The following is a 26170-nucleotide window of genomic DNA, read 5'->3' as shown; positions in this document are numbered from 1 at the left end:
CGCCCACGGACGCTCTGCGTCTCTGGGGGTGAATGGAGGAGTGGGCTGGCCTGGACGCCAGGCTTCTGTGTGATGATTGGAGGGTCTGTTGAAAGACTGCATCTCCTTTTGATTGAAAGCGATTTTGTATTATGAAAAGTTGCCGAAGCTATTCGAGCTCAGTCCCATCGCGGATTTTGCAAGTGTAGTCTAAAGATAAACTGCTGCAACCCATTTCTTGGTATTTGCTTGGCGAAATTGCTAGCCAATTTTCATCATACATTTCCTACAATTATACACCACATTCCTTGTTTCAGTTTAACATAATTCCCACATTTCCTCCTTCGAGTTTAATATTGTTTCGTTAGATCGTTCATTCATTCATACAGTAGGATAGGCTAGTGACGTAGGGGTGCGTAGCCAGCGAACTAGCCAAATAAATGGAAATATTTTATGATGTAGGCCGAAAATGAGTTTCCCCTCTTTGAAAGACCAGCAGCCGCCACTTTTGTAAACGTATGCAGTGTTTGGTTAAATTGTTTTCTTTGATAAATTATACAAATTTCATTTTTGTATGAAATAAGTATAATTTATCAAAAAACCTGTGTTGAAAGGGTGCCTGCCCCTTTAAGAAGGCGTTCAACTAGACTAGTGACAGTTATTTTTATTAGAGCCCGCAATAAGTCAGAAAGAGTTCGACAGGATTTTAGAGCTGTTAAGTTTAAGTTAATTAGTTAGGATAAGTCGAATTGTGTGCGTCCACCTAAATGTAAGTTGACTTTGCGTTGTCCGTTTATCAAAACGTAAAGTAAATTGTATGTAATGTATAGTTTACAGTTCAATGCTAGCCTACTAACGGAGCTTAGCGCTGTTTAGTTTCGGTTTAGGAGAACGTGCATATTTTATTCTGCATTAATTATATATATATCTATGTTTGTATTTACAGAAACCACACACACACACACATATACAAACCCACATACTAAATAATCTGAGAGAAACTACTATCCCAGCTCCAATCCTGTCAGTTCATAAATAAAGAATACATTTCTGGATACAACGTCTGATCACTGGAACCCTGCATGACATCACGGACTCCCCACAGTGTTTTGAACTAACCACCAGATAGTTTTACTATTTTTCAATGGTCCTTCGAGTCGGATAAGCAAATTGCTGTGGAAAGATGCAACATCTGGAGCCAAATGAGACGGTCGTCAGAAACAAAAGACAGGGACCAGTAACCTCCCATCTGTCGGACTACGACCTAAGCGGACCAGGGTCCCAGAGACGGTTCCGTACCCAGGATCTCCAGATCACACAAGATGACCAGCTGCTACCGGAGTCAGGGGCTCCCTTCAGGGCTATATAACCTAACAGTCAAAGCGGTGTACCAGACCAATGCATGCTGACAGAAGAATGGACACAGATGCTGGAGACCATGAGAGATGATCAGGAAGATCTGCGCCAGCATGTGGAGTCAGGTACCAGATTTGACTACCAGGTGGCGGCAAGTGAACCAAGAGAATGCAGTCCTGAAGCAGCAGTCTAGCCAGGTACCAGAACTTGTGGCTGCCCTGCAGGAGATGAAGCAACAGAACATTGAGCTTCGGCAACAATTCCAGAGACTGGTAACAGAGATAAGAGCCCCACCCGTAGCTGCTACACCACAACCACCTCTACGTACCTGCTTGTCACCAGGCCTGGTTGATGGAGGGCAAGAGAGACATCACCCAGCACCGGCTTGGATGCAAGACACGGTGCATCCAGCTGATCGTAGAGAGGCCTATCCCCCCCCCCTCCTGGCTCCGGTGATGAGCTAGCTGAGGATCTCCTCCGCCTTAGAGTCACACACCAGACGAAAGAAGACCCCTCTGGTACACCAGAGCCCCTCCCCAAGTAAGTTACCCTCGTGCAGACCAGTATGGTCAGAGAACCCAGCCGCATCAAACCTTTGGTGCACGCGAGCGTTGGTGTAGAACAGACGGACCAGATAGAGGATACACACGCATCATCTCAACTACGCAGACCTGCCAATCACCCAAGAGCGTATCTACAGAGGGCCTAAGCCATCAATCCCACATCCGATCTCACCAGATCCAAGACAGTTCTCAAGGATGAAGATTGCACTGGAGAATCTCCTCCCAGATGATGCCACAGAGCGATACAAGTTTCAGATCCTCACAGATCACCTGAAATGTGAGGAAGCCTCGCTCATGGCATATTCGTATAGCAACGCCAGGCAGCCTTACACCGACACGATGACGGCTCTCACAAAAATATATGGGCAACCTCACAAGCTGGCTGTCCAACGTATTACAGATTTGATGGATGGCCCAGATATCCGCGGTGGCGATGTGAAGACCTTTCGCATGTTTTCCCTCAATGTACATTCACTAGTGGGTATGCTAGAACAGCTATGGGTGAGGGGCCGTGTGGAGCTGCAATGTGGTTCCCATGTAGCCAGATTGCTGGGTAAGCTACCCTATGACCTCACTGCCAGCTTCAAGAGGTTCATCCACCCAATGAGAATAGCCATCCCCACGCTCATCGACTTCGCTGAGTGGCTGTAATATGAGCTGGACGTGCAAGAAGATAGCATGTTGTGCATCAGCAACAAGAAAGAAGATTCCTCCACCAGGAAGAAAGAGAACAGGAGAGATCCAAAGCAACCCAGCAAGGTCACCATTTTCTTGGGAACAAATAAAGCTACAGAAACAAGTACTCCGGCAGCCCTACCCACGTCGGAACCTGCAGCCAGCCTTCCCAGTAAACCAGAGAAGGGGAGAGCCTACTGTCCTTACTGCGACGATGACCACTATCTGAACAGCTGTGCTAGCTTCAATCAGCTGAACAAAGAACAAAAGGTAGCATGGATCAAGGGTAATAACAGGTGCTGGCGTTGTGGTCGCCGTCATCAAGCAGCTAAGCGCACACTAAAAGCCCCTTGCAAGACATGCAACAGATGACATCTGCTTGTGCTGCACGAGGTGAAAGAGAGAGTAGAAGGGAAAGAGCCAGCAACGGAAAACTGTCTAGTAAACACGGCCGGTAAAGTTCTGTACGTCAATCGTCCAGCATACAACTGTAAAGTGCTCTTGAAAATAAGTAAGGTCATCCTAAGAAATGGTGACAAGTCCAGCTCAAGACATCAAACTCAACCTTGTTGCACCTCAATGTCTCTTCACATCTATATCATCCCCGACAGAGTTGTGTTGTCATGTGGAGAAGTTGTGGCAGATGGATGTGCTTCCGTATCGTAGTGAGAAGTTGGTCGTAAGGTCACGTCAAGACCAGGAAGCCATACACCTGCTTCAAGAGCAGACAGTGAGAGGGAAGGTTGACTGTTTTGAGCGCTATGCTACACCTCTCCTTCGAGTCAAACACATGCCTCAGCTACACGCCTCATCGGAGTCTGTGCTGCCGCAACTGAGAGGCATTGAGAAGCGGTTGGTGAAGGCGCCAGAAAAAGCTGCCGCCTACGAGGCAGAGATTCACAAGTTAGAAAATTCAGGTTACGTGGTGAAGTTGGAGCCACATCAAGTGGATGAAACTGAGGAGGCATGGTATATACCGCATCATATAGTCCAGCACAACGGAAAGAACCGGGTGGTGTATAACTTCTCATTTCAGTACCAAGGTCGCAATCTGAATGAGCTCCTGCTTCCAGGCCCTGCCTTAGGCTCCTCGTTACTGGCTGTGCTGCTACGTTTCCGAGAGCACTCCATCGCCTTCAGCAGTGACATATGTGGGATGTTTCACCAGGTGCGGCTGCTCCCGAAGGATAGACCCTTGCTGCGGTTCCTGTGGAGAGACCTACAGCGAGACAGTCCGCCAAGGGTGTATGAGTGGCAAGTCCTTCCCTTCGGAACAACCTGCAGTCCCTGTTGTGCAACATTCGCATTACAGAAGCACGTGTTTGACCATACCCAGCCAGACGACGATGTTCGAGCTGCCATCGAGAAGTTATTCTACGTGGATAACTGTCTGCATAGCCTCAGCTCACAAGAAGCTGCCAGGGGTCTGGTAGACAAAATGCGCTATCTCCTGGCCGAAGGGGGATTTGAGTTGAGACAGTAGGCGAGTAAAGACTCATCCATCATTACTCACCTTCCCTCCAAAGTCAGATCGGACAGCTCTGAGCTATGGCTCAGTCACGGTCAACCAGAAGTCCAGGAGCCTGCCCTTGGTTTGCACTGGCACCGTCAGTCCGACACCCTTGCCTACAAGCATCGTACAGCGAGTATTCTGTAGCCACAATGAGGAACATGTATAAAGTCCTAGCCAGCCAATATGATCCTCTCGGCTACATTGTGCCATACACAACCAGAGCAAAGGTCCTTGTGCAACGCTTCGTGGCGCTCATGGGAATCAGAGCTGGAACACCTGCCAAAGATAAAGCTACCCAGGTGTTACACCAGCCCAGAGATGGACCACCTCAGCAGTGTAAGAGATATCCATGTGTTTTGTGATGCTTCAGAGCAAGCATATGGATATGTGGCCTATCTCAGGACTGAGAATATAGGGGGTAAGGTGGAGGTCTCCTTCCTTGCTGCCCGGTCCCGAGTAGCTCCCAAGAAACAACAATCCATCCTTTGTCTCGAGCTGTATGGAGCCCTCACCAGTACTCAGCTCTTTAAGGTCATCGCTACTGAGTTGACCCTCCCCATCCGTAGCTGCATCTTGTGGTCGGACTCAACGACTGTTCTTACATGGTTGCTGTCCGACTCATGCCGCTACAAAATTTTTGTTGCCACTCGAGTAGCGGAAACCCAAGAGCTGACAGGTTCTGCAACATGGCGCTATGTCCCATCCAGAGACAAAACGGCCGATGACCTCACTCGAGGACTCGCTGTACAGAAAGTGGGTGGTGGTAGCCGCTGGACCCAAGGCCCAGTGTTCCTGAAGTTGCCGTTAACGGGGTGGCCTGAACAACCAAGTTTATCATGCAACGAGTCTGAAAGTGAGGCAAAACAACCTGCTGTTATCTCAAGTCCGTCCCTGTCCGACAAACAGCAACACCTGACTCTGCAAGACTACTTAGAAGCCACTGCACGCCAACTTCAGGGGGCTGCGGATCCTGCAGCCCCCGACAGCTGATGACTATGTTGTTGCTGAAAGGGAAGCCCTGCTACAGGCACAAAGAGACTCCTTTCCTAATGAAGTAGCCCAGTTGATGGCTAGCCGTCTTATGTCTCTTGCTCCAGAGCTTGACAAGGCAACAGGACTTATCAGAGTTGGTAGGCGCCTCCGCCACAGCAGCGACCTCACATCGGATACGATGCACCCTATTGTCCTTGACCCTCAGCATCCACTTACCCGGTTGATCATACAGGATTACGATATCAAACTACATCATCCTGGGCCAGAGAGAGTGTTCGCTGACATCAGGATACGATATTGGGTTCAACGCGGGCGTGAGGAGGTACGTCGCCATCAGAGGAAATGTGTAGGTTGCAAGAAGTGGAGAGGTCGTCCAGATCCGCCCAAGATGGCCGACCTTCCCCCAGCGAGACATTGCATCTTCAAGCCTGCATTCTACCCTATGGGTGTTGATTGTTTTGGGCCGTAAGTCGTCAAGATTGGCCGCAGGAATGAGAAGAGATGGGGAATTCTGTTCAAATGTATGACCACTCGAGCAGTGCATGTAGACCTTCTAACCCGTATAGACACGGATGTGTTCTTATTGGCTCTGAGACGCTTTATAGCCCGACGTGGAAGGCCTCACGAGATCCTGTGCGACCAAGGCACAAACTTCAGAGGAGGAGAGAGAGAGCTCCAGCAATCCTTTGAGGCCCTACATCCCAAGCTTCAAGATCAACTGGCCGGTCAACAGATTAGGTTCAGCTTCAACCCGCCAGGATCGCCGCACTTCGGAGGATGTTGGGAAAGAGATCCGCTCTCTCAAAACTGCACTCCAAGTTACCATAGGGGCCCAAACAGTCACCGAGGAGGTGCTACACACTGTCCTTATCGAGATTGAGGGGATCCTCAATTCCAAGCCTCTTGGGTACACCTCGTCAGATGTGGCGGACCTTGACCCCATCACCCCAATTGTCTCCTTATGGGGCAGCAGGATGCCTCCCTACCACAGGTCGTTTACGACAGCTCTGAGATGTTGGGTCGGAAAAAGATGGCGACAGTCAGATACTAGCTGATCACTTCTGGAAACATTTCCTTAGGTACTACCTTCCAGGACTCCAGGCCCGGCAGAAATGGCGGACTGAAGCAGCGGGCCTGCAGGTGGATGACGTTGTCATGATTGTAGACCAGCAGTTGCCTCTGGCCCTCTGGCCTGTTGGGAAAGTGGTTCAAGTCTTCCCCGGGACTGATGGTCGAGTCCGGTCAGCTGAAGTGCTGGTCAAGGATCGGACGTATACCCGGCCAGTAGCGAGACTTATCAGTCTCCCCGCTCTTCCTGAAGAGGTGTGATCTATGCCTTTTGTCCAACTCTCCTCTCTTTTAGGTGTTTGAATTCACATGGTGAATTCGAGGGTGGCTGTTGAAAAGGGTGCCTGCCCCTTTAAGAAGAAGGACTGCGGGAGCGTTCAACTAGACTAGTGACTGTTATTTTTATTAGAGCCCGCAATAAGTCAGAAAGAGTTCGACAGGATTTTAGAGCTGTTAAGTATAAGTTAATTAGTTAGGATAAGTCGAATTGTGTGCGTCCACCTAAATGCAAGTTGACTTTGTGTTGTCCGTTTATCAAAACGTGTTAGCCTAAGTAAAGTAAATTGTATGTAATGTATGGTTTACAGTTCAATGCTAGCCTACTAACGGAGCTTAGCGCTGTTTAGTTTCGGTTTAGGAGAACGTGCATATTTTATTCTGCATTAATTATATATATATCTATGTTTGTATTTACAGAAACCACACACACAAAACCACATACTAAATCATCGGAGAGAAACTACTATCCCAGCTCGAATCCTGTCGGTTCATAAATAAAGAATACATTTCTGGATACAATGTCTGATCACTGGAACCCTGCATGACATCACAGAGTTCTGACTGGACTCCCCACAGTGTTTTGAACTAACCCAACCACCAGATAGTTTTACTATTTTTCAACCTGTTTATAAAAGTGTCATACATGTATCGAAAGACTCGCTGCACAGTGAAGGGTTGCAAACCAATTAACAGCGACTATGTTTTGTATGTTTTGATTTCAGAATAGTTTTTGTATATGACAGTCTATTGTGAGTACATATGATTAGTCTTTTCAATTGATTAACTGAACGGTTCCTCTGTTTAAAGATAATTAGGAAAATACTTAAAATAATAGAATTTAGATCAAACCCATGGGTAAAATAGAATTTAATAGATATATATAAAAATAGATTCAAATTACATATGGATTAACATAATCCAAGTCAAACTAAAAGGTTTACATGAGCCACCTCATTGAACAAAGCTGAATATCTATCTGAATACGTTTCTTATAAAGAGTATGTGTTTGTTTTAGTGCTGGGCCGTTAACGCGAGACTCTTATCGGGCAATAAAAAAAAATATTGCCGTTAATCTATTCTCAAAGTTGGGTTGGGAGCTGGGTCTATACTACGCAAGCTATGATGAGTTTCACCTTGATATTTTAGCGTGGATGTATACCTAGCCAAATTGCACTGTAGGGGGCGAGAACGAGTCTTCGAACCTGTGTGTATGCCTTGTGTATGAAATTATCATATCAAACATGACGTGCTAACATGGATGCAGCTATGAAGCCGTCTGGTTTGCTTCAGGGAAAATGTATTTTTAAGAAGCTTCCCAATGGAAACCTCGACAAGACTAAGGTTGTTTGCACCTTGTGTTATGCGGAATTAGTTTACTGTAGGAGTTCTTCCAGTCTCAAATACCACCTAAACGCAAAGCATCCCTTAGCTTATGCGGAAGATGCCGGGCCAAGCACTGATGTAGCGCAGGGGAAGAGTCGTCGTCAAACTACGATGTTTGAGTGCAACCGAGGCAAGCCCGTCAGCACAGCTCTATCAGACAAACTAACTAATCTAATAAACAGTTAATAAACACAAGTACATCTTATTGAACATAATTTATTTTCATCACCAATTATCATAGTAGAACAGCTTTCTCAAGCAGTTTGTGATGCATTTTGGAAACAGGAGAGGAGCTGCTGGTCTAATGCTCTACCTGGCTTGAGAAACCCATTCTCAAAGACTTACTTTTAGTCATTATTTGGGTAGCACACATATTCTGAATGCCTTCGGTGGAATTCAAATGAGCCATTTTAATCTAGATTAACGCCAAGATTACAGAGATTAATCTAGATATTAAAAAATTATCTATGCCCACCACTAGTTTGTTTTAATTTTAGGTTTAAGGGATATCCAAGTTAGTAAAAAATTACAAGATAAAACACGCCGGCAAAACAAATCTATTCTGGGGTCTGTTTATTTATAACCCAAACTTATTACTGCTCCCTTCGAATCTAGTCACTGGTCCTTAGCACACGGTTTAACGATTATAGGTGCTACAAACAGAATAGGCTAACATGCTGAAATGCATCTTACCTTTTTAGCGGTGTACCCTCCTCCAACCGCTGAACCCAGCAGGATGTATCTGATCTTAAGCAGTCGAGCCGCCAGACGGGCTATCCAAAAGTTACGGTGCTGCTGGTAGCCGCTGCCACCAGTGCCAGGGGGAGGTCTGGGAGGGCGCATGGGTAACCGGGACATGGAGGTGAAGTGGCGTGCCGCTGTGCAATGTGGAGGGCGCTGGGGGTTAGCATTAGTGGAGTACCGTTGGTGGATGGCACGAGACAGTGGGTGCAGCTTCTGCAACGGCACTCTGAACCTCACCCCCATGTTAGTGGAGATCAGGGACCTGCATGCCAAGCTGCAATAAAACACATTTTGGAAAGGCTCGTCATGAAGAGTTGAAAAGTTTGTGATTATTGTGGTTATTATTCAATTGATCTCATGTAACACATATAAGCTAATCAGAAGTGAAACTTTTGAATAAATTGTTTATCCAAAACTGAATTAGACAAGTTTCAAAAGCTTGCCACACGCTCAAAGTCAACACATGCCTCACCAAAATGAATGGGGAACATTTTCTTTCTCTTTACAATCTGTCGTATGCAATTACCATTCCAAAGATAATCAGTGTTTCCTCTATGTTGATTTTGTCGTGGCGAGCAAACTTTCTGCCGCCACGGTATCAGAAATAGGGCTGTACAAAATTTTAGGCCGTCTATCAGCAGTGATTGTTAGAGTGCTTGTCAGAGAATAGCACAGACACGCGCTTCACACCGCAGTTGAGATTGCGTGTGTGCGTCCTTGAGAACTGTAAGTTGTATAACTTATGTTGTCAGTTCATTTAAGCCTGTTATTGTATTAGTCTATAGTTCTTGCTAACTTAAATTAAGTTAACTGGTGATTTTCGTTGTTTGTATTCTTCCCCGGGCTAGCTAAATTGCACGTCTGTTGATTCGATAGATTGCTGCCTTTGCTCACGTTTGTATTTTAAGTGCATTATTATGCTGAAGTAGTTTTAATTAATAAATAGTGGGTTTATTGTTATCATTTGCTACAGAATGCTTAGCCTAAAAAGATCAAATGAAGCAGACAGTGTACATGCTTTGGAGTAGGCTACCTTAATCGATAGGCTACTGACCATTTACAATACGTTGTTACGTCAATTATTAATTGGCAGCATTTATGTCATTTAGAACATACTTTGAGTGGAAGGTCTCTTTAAGCAGCCTAACTTTATTGCTTTTTTGGGAAATAGGACGATATTAAATTAGCTATTACATTAACCTGGTCCGAAATATAGGGTTAGAACTTTGTTTCGGCGGGGGGGGGGGGGGGGGGGGGGGTCGTACAGACCTGCCCCCACTGCTAAAAGAAATTCCTAGAGGAAACACTGATAATCATGCTTTGAATGTTATGGAGAACACTACTTCTGTAACAGAGCTCCAGACTAACTTGTTGCCTTGGTTGCACTGGTGCGCCGAACTAGGTGCACCAGCACAAAATGTAGGTGCACCCAAATTTTTCCTCGCGTCGCCTTTCACGCCACAATTTCAAGGTCACCTTTTTATCACGCTCTTTATACATTCATATAAACTCCTCAAAAAAAGTTCTGAAACGTTATTTCGGTCGATTATTCCTGACCTTCAATAATACCAATCGGTATTGTATTTTATATCGTTGGAAAGCCTGATTTGTCACCATTACAACGAGGTACAACTTGTAAGGATCGTGCTAACTGTGTGGGTAGCGGCCAGAAAAATGTGCCAAAATCCCCTGCAATATTCTTCTGTTGGTATTCACTCTCGTTTTGAGCTTCAAGTGGGATCAGCTTGGGCGTGCTGTACGTGCCAAGAGTGACCAACACAAACATGTTGGCTGACTTGCGACAAACCCTGGTTGAGGAATGGGATGCCATCCCACAGCAGTGTGTGACCAGGCTGGTGACCAGCATGAGGAGGTGCCAAGCTGTTGTGGCTGGGTATGGATCTTCCACACGCTACTGAGGTCCCTGACAGTGTAAAATGAATAAAGTGTAAAAATGGCCATATGTGTTGTTTTTTCCTTATTACTGTGGGAGAGTGCAATCATCCAATCCACCAAGCAACTAAAAACGAGTACGGAGTCGATTTACGAGCAGGCCGGCGTAGAAAAGACTGCAGGCACTGAGGTTGTTGCGAGGTACTGCTTAGCCAGGACACTAAGCTTTGTAGCATTGGAACCGGTAGCCATGTAGCGTAATCGGCTATTTATGTTTCTTATATACTAGTGTAATAATTGGACCAATACGCTGTTCCTATTGGTCCAGAAAACGTTCTCAAAAGTTAATAAATCCGTTTATATACCTCCTGAACGTTCGCAGAGGTAAATAAACGTTTGTACGGACCTAGCAACAAGCGGTTGCCTTGGAGATGTAGCCATTGACCTTAACAACGTGGCATCTGCTCGGCAACAAAGTAGCCTAAATTGCCCAAAAAAAAACTAAAACAACCAAATATGGTTTTTGCACAGGTCCGCAAACGCCCCGCAATCGCTTCCCGTTTTAAAGAAGTATCTGAAGCAGACAGAAGACGAATTGATGTTGTTGATATGTTGCCTTGGAGATGTAGTGACGTCACCAGTGCAAGTGCAGCTGATTGCTCTGACAACATGGCGTCTGCTCCAGATTTGACGTGTTTGATTTGTGATCTTCCCACGTATTGTTGTAGTATATAAGAAACCAAATGTTTACTCCTCGACAGGTCAGCAAACGCTTTGTCGCCTCGATTTGTTAAAACGATGTGTTTGTAAACCTCGACCTACGGTCTCGGTTAACAAACGTTTTAACAAATCTCGGTTTACAAAGGCGTTTGCAGACCTGTCGAGGAGTAAACATTTGCTGTTTGCATTATGTGGTGGTGGCGCAATGTATCATATAGGATTCCGGTTCCAAGTTAATATCCAAGTTAATATGCAATATTTATCCATGTGTGTCTTTAGTTTTTATCAAGGATAGCCTACCCAATGTGTTTAATTTCGTCCAATGTATTTTTGTATTTTTTATTTCACATAATCAGCCTACGTCTGAAAACGCAGCGTTTTTTCAAGTTCGTTGTCTTTTCGTCGTGCTAATAAATTGATATTTCATTTGTTTTCTTTATTTAACTCTTATTTAATCAAATATCTTAAGGATCACAATTATTGCCAGAATGCGGGGTGGTTCATGTGTTTATTGTAGCCTATGCTTTGCGTCATGTCAGGCTAATTACATAACGGAACCGCATTAATAAAAATAGATTATCTGGATATTCGAAAATCATTTTGGATACTATTCGAATCGTGAAATCAGTTCAAATCCCCATCCCTACCACTCACAGGCGATCAGGTGTAAATAACAATAGCAACGTTGCGCAAACTTTTGTCCCAAATTAGTAAAACTTATGAGGTGACGAGCAAGAAGCAAATTGCCAATTTGCCGAATTTTTCAACACGTGATCTTGCGTGTTTTTTGGCAAATATAGCCCAATATACATTTTGTCATACTTTTAGGGGGATGGGAGGTAGAACAAGCCTTGCACCTGGGGAACCATTTTATTTATGCCTACATTTCTATACACATTGTAAAAAGTTCCAATTGAAAATAAAAGACTAAACCAGTGAAACAATTTCAATTAAATCATTGGTATTAGGTGCGTTCCACATGGACTGACTTCATGCAGCGCTGCAGCCGGCTGCAGGCGGCTGACATGAGACAATGAATTCTGGTTAGACTTTTTGTCCGACTTGAGACAGCGCCGTACCCATCAAAGTACCGTGAGATCGATTCGAGAACTGCCGGCTGTGTAGCCGAGCGCATTTTCTCAAGAGCAACTGCACGGGTTCTAATAACGACACAGCTATTTCATGATTGGCCAGACTCCCACACAACAACTTTGACGCGTGTTTTGTAATTATTCTGACACCTTCAGTTTCGCCAATGCTCAAATCCGGACCAAACAGTTTAATTTAATAAAAAATGTGTTGAAGAAAGGGTTTTAGTCCACCTCTTCACTAACGGAAAGAGTAAGTTTAATTATAAATAAAGTAAAGTAAATAAAGTATCGATCGGCCATGACTGACGTCAACGCAGCAAACCACGAGAAGCAGGAATGTCCGACTTTAAGGAGGCGTTTTTAACCCCTCCCCGACTGCAAGAGGCTACTCTCGCCGGTCGTTTCATGCAGCCGCAGTCCATGTCGAACGCGCCTAATGTAATGTTGCAGTATCGAGTACCGCGATATTACACTTGGTATCAGTATCAAAGTCAAAATGTTGGTACTGTGACAACACTAGTGACTAGTAGTAGCTGAGGTGTGGGTACTGTACTTTGCACTAAGACTATGAATGATATAGACCGTTGACTGACCATCGAAATCCCGTTAATTCTAGCATATGCTATTCTGGTCCCTGATTTAGATTAACTTTCTGTAATTTGGCTATTTGTATTTTGATTTGTTTAAAAACGTGTGCAAAATTTATGTGTAGAATACTACCACACTGCTTTGGGCGTTAGGTTACTGTAGCAAGTCCAGTCAGAGAGATGAAAATTGTTATCTAGGCTGGCCTTCACTAGACTTGCACTTTAAACATGTATTAATTATCTAGCTAGTTAGAGCCAACTAGCGCCTACCATTATTCGGCTCCATTGATAGGTAGAGTAGATTACCAACTTCAGTAAGCTTAAACCGGTACTCCTACCAGTACCACAACAATCAGACAGGCTACAGTTGCTAGTTACAGCACAAAATATCCGATCTAAAAGGTTGGCGATGTGCTGTAGCGCGTAGCTAGCTCTAGCTTTCACACTGATCAGATCTCAAAGACTGATGTTTTGTGCCGTAAATTTTGGTCTCTTTAAACACATTTTGTTTTTTCTCTAAAAATGTAGCAGCTATTTAGCACGTTTGTGGTTGGCCCCTCATATAATTAGCTTAAGAAGCAAATAGCCACCACATTACACACCATGACATGTCCCCTATTATTCTAACGACAGCTAGACAAGCTAGCGGTCAGTTTGCTGTGCTAGTTAGCTAGCGAGTAATGTAAGCAATATTTAACTTACCATGCAACTTTATTTCCGACGCGCAACATAGACCAATTCCAATAAGGGGTGAATGCTAAAATTACATTAATCCTCTTTAGGCGCAAGTCAGCTCACATTTCCACGTGGAACACATTTGTCAGCCTGCTATTGCAGGTACTTTAGCAAGCTAAGGACACACATCATCTAAATGACACTCCACTTCCTGTAAACTAGTCCAACCTCCAACTCCACCCGGATTGCGACAGTAGATATTTTATGTTCCTATGCATGAGCTCTCAAGCAGGGGCAGGGGTGGGGAACGTCTGGGCCCGGAGGATGTTTGACAAGTAGACCAGCCTTATACCAGAGAATGTCTAATTCAGGGGTCCCCAAACTTTTTTGTGCAAGGGCCAAATAATTTTTCCTTTCTTTAATGTGGGGCTGGGTCGGTCTGTAACAGAAAATTTCATGGGCCGGAGCAAGGCCGCAGCAGAGAATGTCTAATAGGGGAGAACAAAGCTGCCAACTCTCACGGTTTCGCCGTGTGACACGCATTTCAAACATCTCTCACGCTCTCACGCCACACATTGTATATCTCACGCTGAAAAGGCAACGCCAAACAAGTAGCCAAGCTAACGTTGTAAACAGTAACGGAGGAGGCGCAGGTTAACGGAGTGAAGCATCATTGACGGCCAAACAGCCGCGTAGGGGGGGGAGTGAAGCTCGCCCAAGGGGGGGGGGGGGGGGGGGGGGTGAAGCTCGCGATAGCTCGCCCCGGGGGGGGGGGGCGTTGCTGCCAAATCTCACGCCAAGGTTTTTTTTTAAGTTGGCAGCCCTGGGAGAACCATAGATATATATATCTAAAGTCTAGGGGCCTCATGTATAAAGGATTGCGCAGCTTTCATAACAGAAGATGGCGTACGGCCAAAACTCGAAAAGTACTGATGAAGAAAGTGTTTTGTCCATCTCTTCATAAACGGAGTGACTAAGTTCAGTTGAGTTCTAGATTTCAATAAGTATTATCAATCTGCAGATTGGGAGAGGAAACCAGTCTTCTGACCATAAAATGACAACACAACACCAAGCTTAGGTCTCAAACAGGTCTCTCCCCGCTCTGAAAGCCGGAGGACCATCTTTATAGGGCACAAGAATGTAAACATAGATTGTGACAGTCAGGCAGGAATGACGTTACAACAGTCTCAAAGATAAAGATTCACTGCTCCCAACACATGACAACTCTCACACTAGAGAGTTCATAGTTGGAGTTCTCCTAGTAGTCATGACAAGGAAACGTTTAGCCAGTACCTTCTCCGGACCCTGAACATCCATTCACCGGACACATAGACACAATATACTCTTATTAATAGCAATCTTACATGAGAACGTACTAACTAGTATCCAATGACTAGTTCTATTGATTAGTGAATAATGTAAGGACACAGGAAATCCCAATTTCTTCCACAGTACCTACGCACAGAAATATTCACGTGTATAAAACCGGTCGTCCGCCAGGTCCTGCGCACCTTTCCTTTATAAATCACAATCAACGTGAGATTGACCGCACGTGAACAAGCCACTGACCCCGCCTTGCCTCCTCCCATAAATGAATATGCAGATCGCCTATTAATGCACTCCTGAGGTCATTTCTTTGTCTGAATTACCGTATTTCTTTGAATAAACACCGCCCTCGAATAAACGCCACACCAAAAATGAACGTTATTTAATAAACGCCGCAGCGTTTATTCTAAGAAGTACGGTGACTGTGAGATCGAGGTTCTGACAACAGAGGTGGAGGCGAGAAAATGTGTCCTGTTTGTCGGCCTGTCATCATGTATTAGCGACAAAAGAAAGTCGGCGGAGTGGAAAACTGTCACTATTTGCGCCCTTTCTTGTTTTTAACCTGTAGCACTTTGAGATTTAGCTAAATGTAAAGTGCATTAAAAATAAAATCACCATTATTATTATAGGGCCATAAATGATGTGGGTTCAGAGAACCGGACCATGGCAGAAATTAAAAAGAAATGGTCCGATGTAAAACTTTAAATGAAGAAACGAGTGGTGGCACATTGTAACAGCATGGCAGCTATAGGGTTAGCGTGACATGCATTTCCTGAGTGATCGTGTTCGTTTGACACCCTCAAGTTTAACAGAAGTTATTAAGTGGTGGCGGATTAAACAGACCCCTCCCTGAGTCACCACCTTACCGCGGTGGAGGGGTTTGCGTGTCCTAATGATCCTGGAAGCTATGTTGTCGGGGGCTTTATGCCCCTGGTAGGGTCACCCAAGGCAAACAGGTTACAGGCGAAGGATCAGACAAAGCGTGGCTCAAAAAACTACCATGAAGAAAACTAACAATGGTTCTCAGTTGCCCCTGCCCGGAAGCGGGTCACAGGGGCCCCCCCCTGGAGCCAGGCCCGGGGGTGGGGCTCGATGGCGAGCGCCTGGTGGCCGGGCCTTTTCCCATGGGGCCCGGTCGGGCACAGCCCGAAGAGACAACGTGGGACCCCCTTCCAGTGGGCTCACCATCCGCAGGAGGGGTCATGGGGGTCGGGTGCAGTGCGAGACGGGCGGCGGCCGAAGGCGGGGGCCTTGGCGGTCCGATCCTCGGCTGCAGAAGCTAGCTCTAGGGACGTGGAACGTCACCTCGCTGGCGGGAAAGGAGCCGGAGCTGGTGCGCGAGGTAGAGAAGTTCCGGCTAGATATAGTCGGCCTCGCCTCGACGCACAGCATCGGCTCCGGAACCAGTCTCCTTGAGAGGGGCTGGACTCTCTTCCACTCTGGAGTTGCCCTCTGTGAGAGGCGTCGAGCTGGGGTGGGAATACTTGTTTCCCCTCGGTTCGGCGCCTGTACGTTGGGGTTCACCCCGGTGGACGAGAGGGTAGCCTCCCTCCGCCTTCGGGTGGGGGGACGGGTCCTCACTGTTGTTTGTGCTTATGCACCAAATGGCAGTGCAGAGTACCCACCCTTTTTGGAGTCTCTAGGAGGGGTGCTGGAAAGCGCTCCTCCCGGAGATTCCCTCGTCCTCCTGGGGGACTTCAATGCTCATGTGGGCAATGACAGTGAGACCTGGAGGGGCGTGATTGGGAGGAACGGCCCCCCCAATCTGAACCCGAGCGGTGTTTTGTTGTTGGACTTCTGTGCTAGACACGGCTTGTCCATAACAAACACCATGTTCAAGCCATTCATCTTCATGAAAAGTGTAAACTCGTCTGAAGTAAACTGTGGACCATTATCGCTCACAATTTGCTCAGGTAGGCCATTTCTGGAAAAGATGGTCTTAAGTACAGAAATAGTCCTTTCGGAGGTTGTGGATTTCATGTGTATCACCTCTGGCCATTTTGAGTGGGCGTCCACTGCTATTAAGAACAAGGAGTTCATGAATGGCCCAGCTAAATCAATATGCACTCTCTGCCATGGGTGTAAGGGTGCCGGTGGGGGCGCATTCTGAACATTGTGGCATCCTGCAAAGGTCATGGTGATATCCTCAATCTGCCTATCAATTCCCGGCCACGATACCTAACTGCGAGCCAGGCTTTTCATTTTAACAGTGCCAAGGTGACCTTCGTGTAGATTTTCCAACATTCTACCACAAAGCTTGGGGGTGCTACTTGTAAGGATAGTTTCTTTATCAAGTAATGCACAGAGTCGTCGGATTCAAAGAAAGTACAATGGTTTAATGCTTACCAGAAAGGAGACAAAATCTGATCGCAATACAAAGTTTGTCTGGTTCACAAGTCGTCATGTAAGACCATTTAAACATATTGGTGAGAAGTCCCCTCCCCTGAATATCAGCTGTCAATGTGATAGATCCCAGAGATAGAGTGTGCGTGCACATGGAAACTTACAAAGTTCTCTGGCCCTAGGCTTGAGACATGACTCACTCAACACAGATAAGATTAACACATGTAGGGAGTCAGGTGGCTGAGCGGTGAGGGAATCGGGCTAGTAATCCGAAGGTTGCCAGTTCGATTCCCGGCCGTGCCAACTGACGTTGTGTACTTGGGCAAGGCACTTCACCCTACTTGCCTCGGGGGAATGTCCCTCTACTTACTGTAAGTCGCTCTGGATAAGAGCGTCTGCTAAATGACTAAATGTAAATGTATTGCACCTCTACACTGTAAAAAATAAAATAAGTTATTCAGAAATACAGAAAATGAATGACAGGAAATTGATGTTATTTTTTTCAAATATTACTAACATTTTCACCAAAATGTTCTGTTAAAACACATAATTTCACTTAATCAAAACTAGCTATTTTAACAGTTATTTTGCAGATATTTACTTTAATCCCTCGGACAAATAACTTCTTGATAACTTCTTTGGTTTAGACATAGAAACCTTGAATTGTGAACTGAGCTCGGGTAGTTGACGTCATGCAATCCAGCATGCACCAGTCAATATCAAAGACTACAAAAGCCTGCAAAAGCCTTTTTGGGGCTATCTCGTTGTTTATGATCATTGAACAATGCACTTGTAGTAAAGCTCTCTCTGGAAGTCGCTTTGAATAAAAGTGTCTGCTAAATGAATAAATGTAAAGACTCCAGGGCCCCGTTCGTCGTAAGGGTTGAAGCTAAGTTAATCAATTGTCCCTTTAGCCCGTTAACATTAGCGAGATGAGTGAGAACAGCAAATATCGGTTCGTCAACGGTTGATCCGCATCCAAATCATGTGGTTAATTTCAATCAGGCTAAACTTATCAGGGAAATTGCACGTGCACGTCCTACTTCAAAAGGCAGGAAAGGTCGATCACCAAAACCGTGATTTTTTAACGGTATGATGGCGGAAAAGACGAAAGAGAGAGCGGTGATAGGCTATTGTTGCCATCCGAGCAAACTATTATAATGAGTCTCTAAGAAGACAATAAGCATATTATCATGGCTAAGTCAAACACCGCCACCGCTGCCAGAGCAAAACAAGCAGCTTGGGAAACAATTGCCGATAAGCTAAATGCGAAAGTTTTGGGGAAATGTATAGGCTCATCTTAAGTGCCTCATTACCCCAATCAATCAGATCACATTTCTTTAATTGTGCCTGCTGGTATAGGCTTAATGGAAATTAATAATCGAATGAGATCTTGCTAGCGAAAATAATGATCTCAACTCTTTCAGAATAAGTAGGCTAAATAAAACAAGGCCAAGGAATATCTAATTGATACGAATTCATAGACAATTATGAGGATATATGTAAGCTACTGCGCTTATATCATGTACTATATATGTGTATATGCATGTAGGCATATGTGTAAATCCCTCTTTGATGTCATTGACTGGGACATGGCCAGGGAATATGATGAATTGATTCATCAGCTGGTTAAGCGCCAAGTACACTTTTCTTACAGCAACGCATGCTGCGGCTTTGCCAATGTTTTCTGCATCGCCTATACTGTATAAAAATGTAGCCTATAGCCTACCTGACGCAAAAAACCTCAAGGCTATGCAGTCTGAAGCACAGTTAAAGTTTCAAGTAGCTTTATTGTCAATTCTTCACATGTCAAGACATAAAAAGGAATCGATATGACGTTTCCCACTCTCCCACAGTGAAACATATAAAAAGCACAGGCACAACAGATAAGACAAGACATTTCGTAAAACATAGCGTTACATATTCACATACAGCAGCATAAGCTCATAATAAAGCATAAAGCTTGCTGCGGCGTGTGATATATTTGCAATGTACGGCCCGAGAAGGTCTTGCAAATAAATGAGTCCTTGTCGGTTGAATTGATATCGCTCAAACAAGAACTCATCCGTGTGAAATAAAGGATCTTGGCAATCGCGAAGAACTCTATTGGTATGGAAAGCTAATCGAACTAAAATATAGCTCCTTGGTCAACTGGGTCTCTCAAAAAGGGAGCTGCCATGTTATTTTCCGGGGGTGTGGCAAGCTTATCCAGCTACACTTACGTTAGCCTGCTCTGGAGCAGGTTGGTGCTAATTGATATGTTACTATGGTGATTTATCGAAAGTTGCTTCCACGAACCAAAAAGAGGGGCGTTTTTTATCTTAGCCTGAAAATTAGCTCGCTAAACCGCTTAGCGAGCTACGACGAATACCACCCAGGTCGGGAGCAGGTTAAGTTGGAGATCAGAGTTCAACCGGTATAAAAGCCCCGCCCACTAACTCATTCTTGAGGATAATGCTGTCACCGTTCATAGAAGATCCTGTGGAGCTTGGTGCCCGGATAGTGAGAGGTGCGCTCAGAAGAGCCAGAACATTTAGAGACCGACAAAACCCTTTCGCATTCTCTCATGAGTATCTTTATGAAAGATATAGATTCTCAGCAGAGGGAATTACGTATCTTTGCCAGCTTCTTGAGTCGTATGTTGCCAATGCGACACATCGAAGCCGTGCGCTCAGTCCCACAGACTATATATACCGTTTCGTTATTTCGCTACCTACTTATATAGTGTGGGTGATGCGGAGAACCTGAGCAAGAACACGGTCTGCCGTGCAAAGGATTTTTTTCAATGGCTGTTGCCACCATTGTCTGATTAATGGAGTGATGAAAAATAGGTATCCAAAGTGCCCTTTGTAAAAACTTTGGACTCTGTTGACAAAATGAAACAAGGATTTTCATTCTTTTTTCATGCAATGTTCTGATTTTCAATAGGACATTGAAAGAAAGAAATGGTGAAACGGTCCGTGTACTTTGCGGCCAATGGATTTTCGTTTTGAAATTAGAAAACCAAAATCGGGAAACGAGATGTTTCCCGACTACCATTTAGAAATAGGAAAACAAAAAAACGGAAAACTACCCATTTTCCTTTTTTTGTTTCGATAACAGAAAACGAAAAAACAACCCGTTATCTGATTTTCTTTGATGTGCTTAAACATGGAAATCGGGAATTAAAATAGTGTGTGGAAATCTCCTTTCTCAATAGGGGTTACGCGCAACATTCTTCCGGGTTCTACAAAACAGATGTAACTACTTCTGGCCGTCCGCTACTGATGTAAACACAGCGTAGTAATGGCCACCTTCGGTGTTTACAGGAGCTAACGTTACCCTTAATTACAATTTCCGATGTACACCGTATTGCCAAACGGACGTCCAGAGCCCCGAGTACTCTGTTAGACAAGGTATTTAAGTTTTACGCCTCCTCATTTATTCATAATTATGAAGGTATGTAATATGTAGTAGCTTTTGCTAATGGCATCGGATATAGCGATAGTGTTAGCTAACTATCAGTAGTTAGTTTAGACTTGTATGCTATCAGTAGTTTAGTCTTTTATTTTTGCTCGCAGACGATTAAAACAGTCAAACGAAGACTGCATTTTAGAGATGGGGTTATAGTACCAACAGTATAATTACTACGATGTCCTGTGTGTTTATTCTGGTCAACCGTTATGTAATCCATCTGACTGTAGGTCTAATGTGTCGACTGTAGGTCTAATGTAGACTGCTGTTCTGGCAGGTGTTTCAGATTTCTAAAATATTGTTAGAATAATGATAAAAGTACTGAGTGGATGAATGCTGTATCTTCTTGTCCACCAGTTTCAAACAAAGACAGGTTGACCGGTACTATCAGTGTCAGAGCAGCTTGTCACAGGTCCATGCAGAAGAATGAAAAACCACACAGCTTGAGAGTAGGCTAATGTTTAGGGATGGGTTTGGGTATTCTGTTCAATTTTGCAGTCTGTTCCAGTTCAATGACTGCAGCATAGCATGCGTTCATCAAGCCTCTCAGAACTGCTTTCATTTGACCATGTTCTCGACTATGTAAACATTCTTCTGAGACACTTGATAAATGGCTATAGTCTACCTGTTAGTGGAGACGTAAGGTAATTGGGGCGAAGTTGATTGACAGTAAATCTTTCTATTGCAACATATTTGGTATGGTATACCTCACCTCGTATTGTAATAGACTTGTAGGAAACCCCTTGTCAACAAACGTACCCCAGCAACTTTACTAGGCCAATTCTTAATTCAGCGGTATCTGAATAGTAGCAAAATTCACTTCAAAAACACTTCAAAGGATACATCAGTATCAATGTTTGTCTAATTGACTCTTTGTGTATTTTACACAGATAGTGCTACGTGATTCAGAACCTGTCGTCATGACCTCCAGTCAGTGTTCGTGCAAAGCTGGCACAGCAGTGTGTAATGACACTGCTGCACTGCTCTTTCAGACAGCTCATTACTCAGAGCTCAATATCCAGGTTGTCCCCCCTGTTCATGCCTGCACAGAAACTGAACAACAATAGCACAAGCCCAGAACTACAGTAAGGGTTGAGGCAAATGTACTGTATATGTATGTAAGAGTTAGGCTATGTATGCAGCAATAAAAATGGTAAATTGCTAAAAGAAAGTATTGTGATCTAAGGTCAGAAGCATTTTGAGGTGCAGCGTAATATAGTGGAGACTCAGTTTATTTTCCAAGCGGTAAATGGGACTGCACCCGACTACATCAAGTCTCTCCTCCAGCCTTACACCCCCACCCGCCAACTACGGTCTTCTTCTGACAACCGTCTGGTGGTCCCACCGCTCAAGAGTGCCCGGTCCCAACACAAGCTCTTCTCCTGTCTGGCCCCCCAATGGTGGAATCAATTCCCCACCTCCATCAGAGACACTGACTGTCTCCCCACGTTCAAGAAAAGGCTCAAAACGCACTTGTTCCGGTACTTAGGAATGATTGGCTGGACCTGATGTTAGTTTCCTCCAGGATCACAATGACTCTTATTGAGATACTTGTTGCTCTTGTTGGTTAGTTGTAACTGACTTAACCCTCGTGCTGCCTTCGCGTCACATGACCCAAAGGTTCATAACGAACCATCGTTGTGTTTACCCAATTTTACCCAATACAAAAACAAATACAAATAATTTTCTTTTAACCAATCCAATGTGGGGGGTCTGAGACAGCCCGACAGTTAAAAGAAAATGCTTCACTTTGTTTTTGTATGAGGTAAATTTGTCGCAATACGAAGGTGGGTCACAATGACTGATGGGTCAGAATGACCCGAAGATAACACAAGGGTTAAAGTTATTGTACTCGATGTGAATTATATTATTGTTGCTTGCTTTTTCTACAGGTACACACTTGCACTTCTGAAGTTCATGTTGTTTAATTGTAACTTGTCTAAACATGCTCTTATGGTTCTTCCCTTTGGGACTTATTTGGTTTTTCACAATGTATGCTTCATGTTTTGGCTACCCGCAATGTTTGGGGCTATCTCGTTGTTATGATCAGTGACCTATGCACTTTTGTAAAGCTCTCTCTTGGAAGTCGCTTTGGATAAAATTGATTGAATTGATTGGATGAAGATTGGGCCGATGTATTTGTCATATGAATGGTATTTCTGCCTATTCAAATTAGAGCATATTCAATAAGTGTGGAGCTCATGTGCATATTCAAATGACTTTCAAAATAAACTTGTAATAAAAAGTTACTTTTCATTTATACTTTTACTATGTTAAGTTTTATTGTGGTAGGAGTAAAGGAAAAAATTAAGCCTATTTGGGTGTATTTTGGGCATATTCGATTAGTGTATAGCTCATTTGCATATTAACATTCATTTTTAAAGAAACTTGTAATGCAAAATTTTGTACTTGTCATGGGTAGTTTCATTGTGTAAAGTTTCATTTTGATAGGAGTAAAGGAAAAAAATAGCCCCATTGGGGTGTAATGTTGCCTGGCCTTATTGGCACACATCTCGTATTGATGAGAATTTAACATATTTCCTCAACTAGGATTTCTTAGGACTTTTAGTATGTTGTTCTGGACACCTCATAGAAATGATGTAAGCTGCAAAAAAAAATGTTTTACAATTAGTCTGTTGTAAAACGCTACTTTGCCTGGACTAATAGTAACAAAGTTACATACTAGCTAGTTATAACAGTTACACAGAAAGAGACACAATATGACAACGAAGTCCAAGTGGACTCAAATAACGCAGTGTTTGGCAATCAACTGCAACAACTACCAATGTGACCGTATTTATGCCTTTCATCGCTTTCCCAAAGACCCTGACAGGTAAATTTTGTCGGTAGCGTAATCTTATGCAACTCTGCTAACTTTAAAGTTTTTTTTGTCTAGTAGTAGGCTAGTGAACTTAATTCCTTCTAGGAACTGCAGGTCCTAGCCATAGAAACCAGAATAATGATTTATATGGATATGACAGTAAATTAAAATGAGCTTCTTAAATTAATTTGCTGAATTCATATATTTCATTGATAACTTATTTGTGTATACTGTAGGCTAACGTTGTAATGTGTACTGTAGAGCTAGCGTACCTCCTGGGAAACGGTCTAACGTTAGGCTATTATAACGTTATATAAACTCATCACTTTATTCTTACCTGTCACACTTAGCCTAATGTAGAGAGTGAAGGATTCTAAATCTATGTGTCTATTCCAATAAGTAATGATGGTATTCTATGACACAAATCTGTGTTCTAGAAAGAGTGGTCTGGAGTCGCAGAGGTCCGATAGTATCAGCTTTAATGCAGCAGTTGGAAATCAACAAGTACAGAGCTCTGGGGCTGTCTACGTTTCCCTACCCGCAACAGAGTTTGGGCTGGTTCACGAAGTCCAACTGGCTATCTGTCCCTCCCCAGCATATATTTATACAGTGCAATTGAAACACAAGTATTAAAAAAGGGTTGAGCTTGTTCTCTCGTGCATCAGGGAGTTGTTCTTGCCTACGCGTCCCACCAGCTCGGGTGCCATCTCCACCCGGTTTCAAGGTTGTTTCTGAAAATGAAGAGATAGAGACACAGAACAGCCTGCTTCCCACACCCAGTGTGAGACCCAATGTTTAATCCTGAGCACACTTCTAAGTTCATAACTTTAATAAGCACAATGCATAACTTTAATAAGCACAATATATTCTTTAATCCCTCTTTTGATCTCTGAAAACACCAGAGATCAATCAACATAGCCCGGACCAACCACCGCCTTCTCGTCCTGGTCAGCCAGCCCCAGCAACGGCATTTGGAACCCCTTCGTTGGGTTCTCCTCAGCCGAGACAATGATCCTGTTACACAGGGACCTGATACATGGGATACAGCAACAGTCATGTTGATATTGATATAGCACACTCTTAAGTAAAATAGCGGAAACCTTCTTAGTCCAGTACAATTCTAGTGTGGTCAAGCAGTATCACTCTTGGCCTAGTCGTAATCCTCTTTTCCGGACTCTCACATTCGTAGCAATAGCAAAAGGTTCACTGGCCCTTCTCCACCAACTCCTGCAACATACAACTGGATTCTGGAGCAGCACAACACATGCTCCACTGGTACCACGTACTTCCTTTCCCCAGCACCCTTAGGGCGTGCAAGTTTCTCTCGATGACCTTGAATGGTCCTGTCCATAAATGTACAACAGGCTTTCCCGAACATCTGATGATGTATTGGGGCAGGTGGGACAGGGTCTTCAAGGGGAAGGGGTAGATCATCCAGTGAGAAAGGGGGGGGGGACATGGTCTCCAGGGGAATGTGGCCTTAGAACAGGGGTTAGGTAGTCAGACCCGCCGGTCTGACTCGTACTGAAGCAGAAAAGAGTTACAGTCCCAGCATCACCTTATCTCCCATGATCAAGCAGTAACTGAGTCAAATGAGATGCGAACAGTCGAACACCAATGATTAAACACAGATATTGAAATCAAGAACCCATTTAAGGATTTAAAGTGGATATTTTTAAAGTTCAAATAAATCCCTCCTTTCACACCCTTTTAGGGTGTGACAACAAACACAAATTTAAAAATATCCCATTACTGATTACACAATGTTGGCATACAAATCAACAATAATGATGAGACTATGCAGCGTTATGGCCAAGTGGTGAGGATACACTGGACACAGTGGGAAAACCCTAATGATGTTATAGGGGAAAACCCACCGTCACTCCACAGAGTGGACATTCGACATCCATGTATCCACGGCAGACCTGGACATGCTCACAGGCCCCCTTCACCACATACATACAACTTCAGCCAAGCTTTTAGAATTGTAATAAAATAAAATAAATTCGAAACAAATAGAAAAACCAGAAATTAGACAGGATATTTTAAAGTTGTCATAAGATCCCTCCTTTCATTGATAACTTTAATCAATACCCAATCTCCTCGTTTGACTCCTCCACTCTTTGGTTTACTGCTTCACCTGGAACAGAATTTAGCAGAAGACATCTCTTTTCTAGTTAGCATTTTTTATAAAATTGGTTAACCATTTGATTCGCCTCTTCATCATGCTATGTGAAAGGTTTAAGTTGTGGTATTACATATGATCTCCAATAAATCAATTCAAATGGTGTTATGCATCTGGTATAGGACTGGGAAATATTTCAATTCACTGTAAACATATCTATATAATTAGCAGGCAGTATTGACCCTTCAGTTTTCTTATTGTTGAGCAAACACATGAAACAGCATCTAATAAGACAGTATCATCATTTGATAGTCAACTCCTATTAGTCATGCCTAGAAATTACAATCTGTTTCTTTGTTCCCTTCTTTAGAAAATCAACTGTTAGTCTAATTTCTTTCACTTCAAAAAACCTTTTCTGTCTTTTAAAACAGCTAAGTTTAAGACCAATATTGTTTTAGATTCTCTGTTTTACCAAATCACAGCTCTTTTTTATCAAAGATATGATCAAAGCAATTTTCATTATGCCAAACCAGAATCCGTATGCTTCTTAAATGAAATATAAACCAAATCATGTTCTTAATGT

The 26170-nt window shown here is 43.9% G+C and overlaps 1 protein-coding gene and 1 long non-coding RNA gene across 7 annotated transcripts in view; one reads left to right on the top strand and one right to left on the bottom strand.

The window, feature by feature from the left end:
* The window catches only part of opa1 (OPA1 mitochondrial dynamin like GTPase), a 91860-nt gene extending 78166 nt beyond the window's left edge, over nt 1-13694 (bottom strand). For all 6 annotated transcript variants that reach the window (XM_067230560.1, XM_067230562.1, XM_067230563.1 and 3 more), the window contains exons 1-2: nt 13547-13694; nt 8503-8827 (exon numbers count right to left, since the gene is read on the bottom strand). In XM_067230560.1, the coding sequence (XP_067086661.1) occupies nt 8503-8827; nt 13547-13575 (354 nt within the window). In that variant the 5' untranslated portion in view covers nt 13576-13694. The remainder of the gene's footprint in view (nt 1-8502; nt 8828-13546) is intronic.
* LOC136936898 (uncharacterized) overlaps nt 1-26170 on the top strand; it is a 330204-nt gene that overhangs the window by 154454 nt on the left and 149580 nt on the right. The window lies entirely within an intron of this gene.

The sequence above is a fragment of the Osmerus mordax genome, chromosome 27, assembly GCF_038355195.1.
Source record: "Osmerus mordax isolate fOsmMor3 chromosome 27, fOsmMor3.pri, whole genome shotgun sequence".
Taxonomy (NCBI): Eukaryota; Metazoa; Chordata; class Actinopteri; order Osmeriformes; family Osmeridae; genus Osmerus; species Osmerus mordax.
Note: the sequence above shows the minus strand (reverse complement) of the source record. Positions and strands in the feature narration are given on the sequence as shown.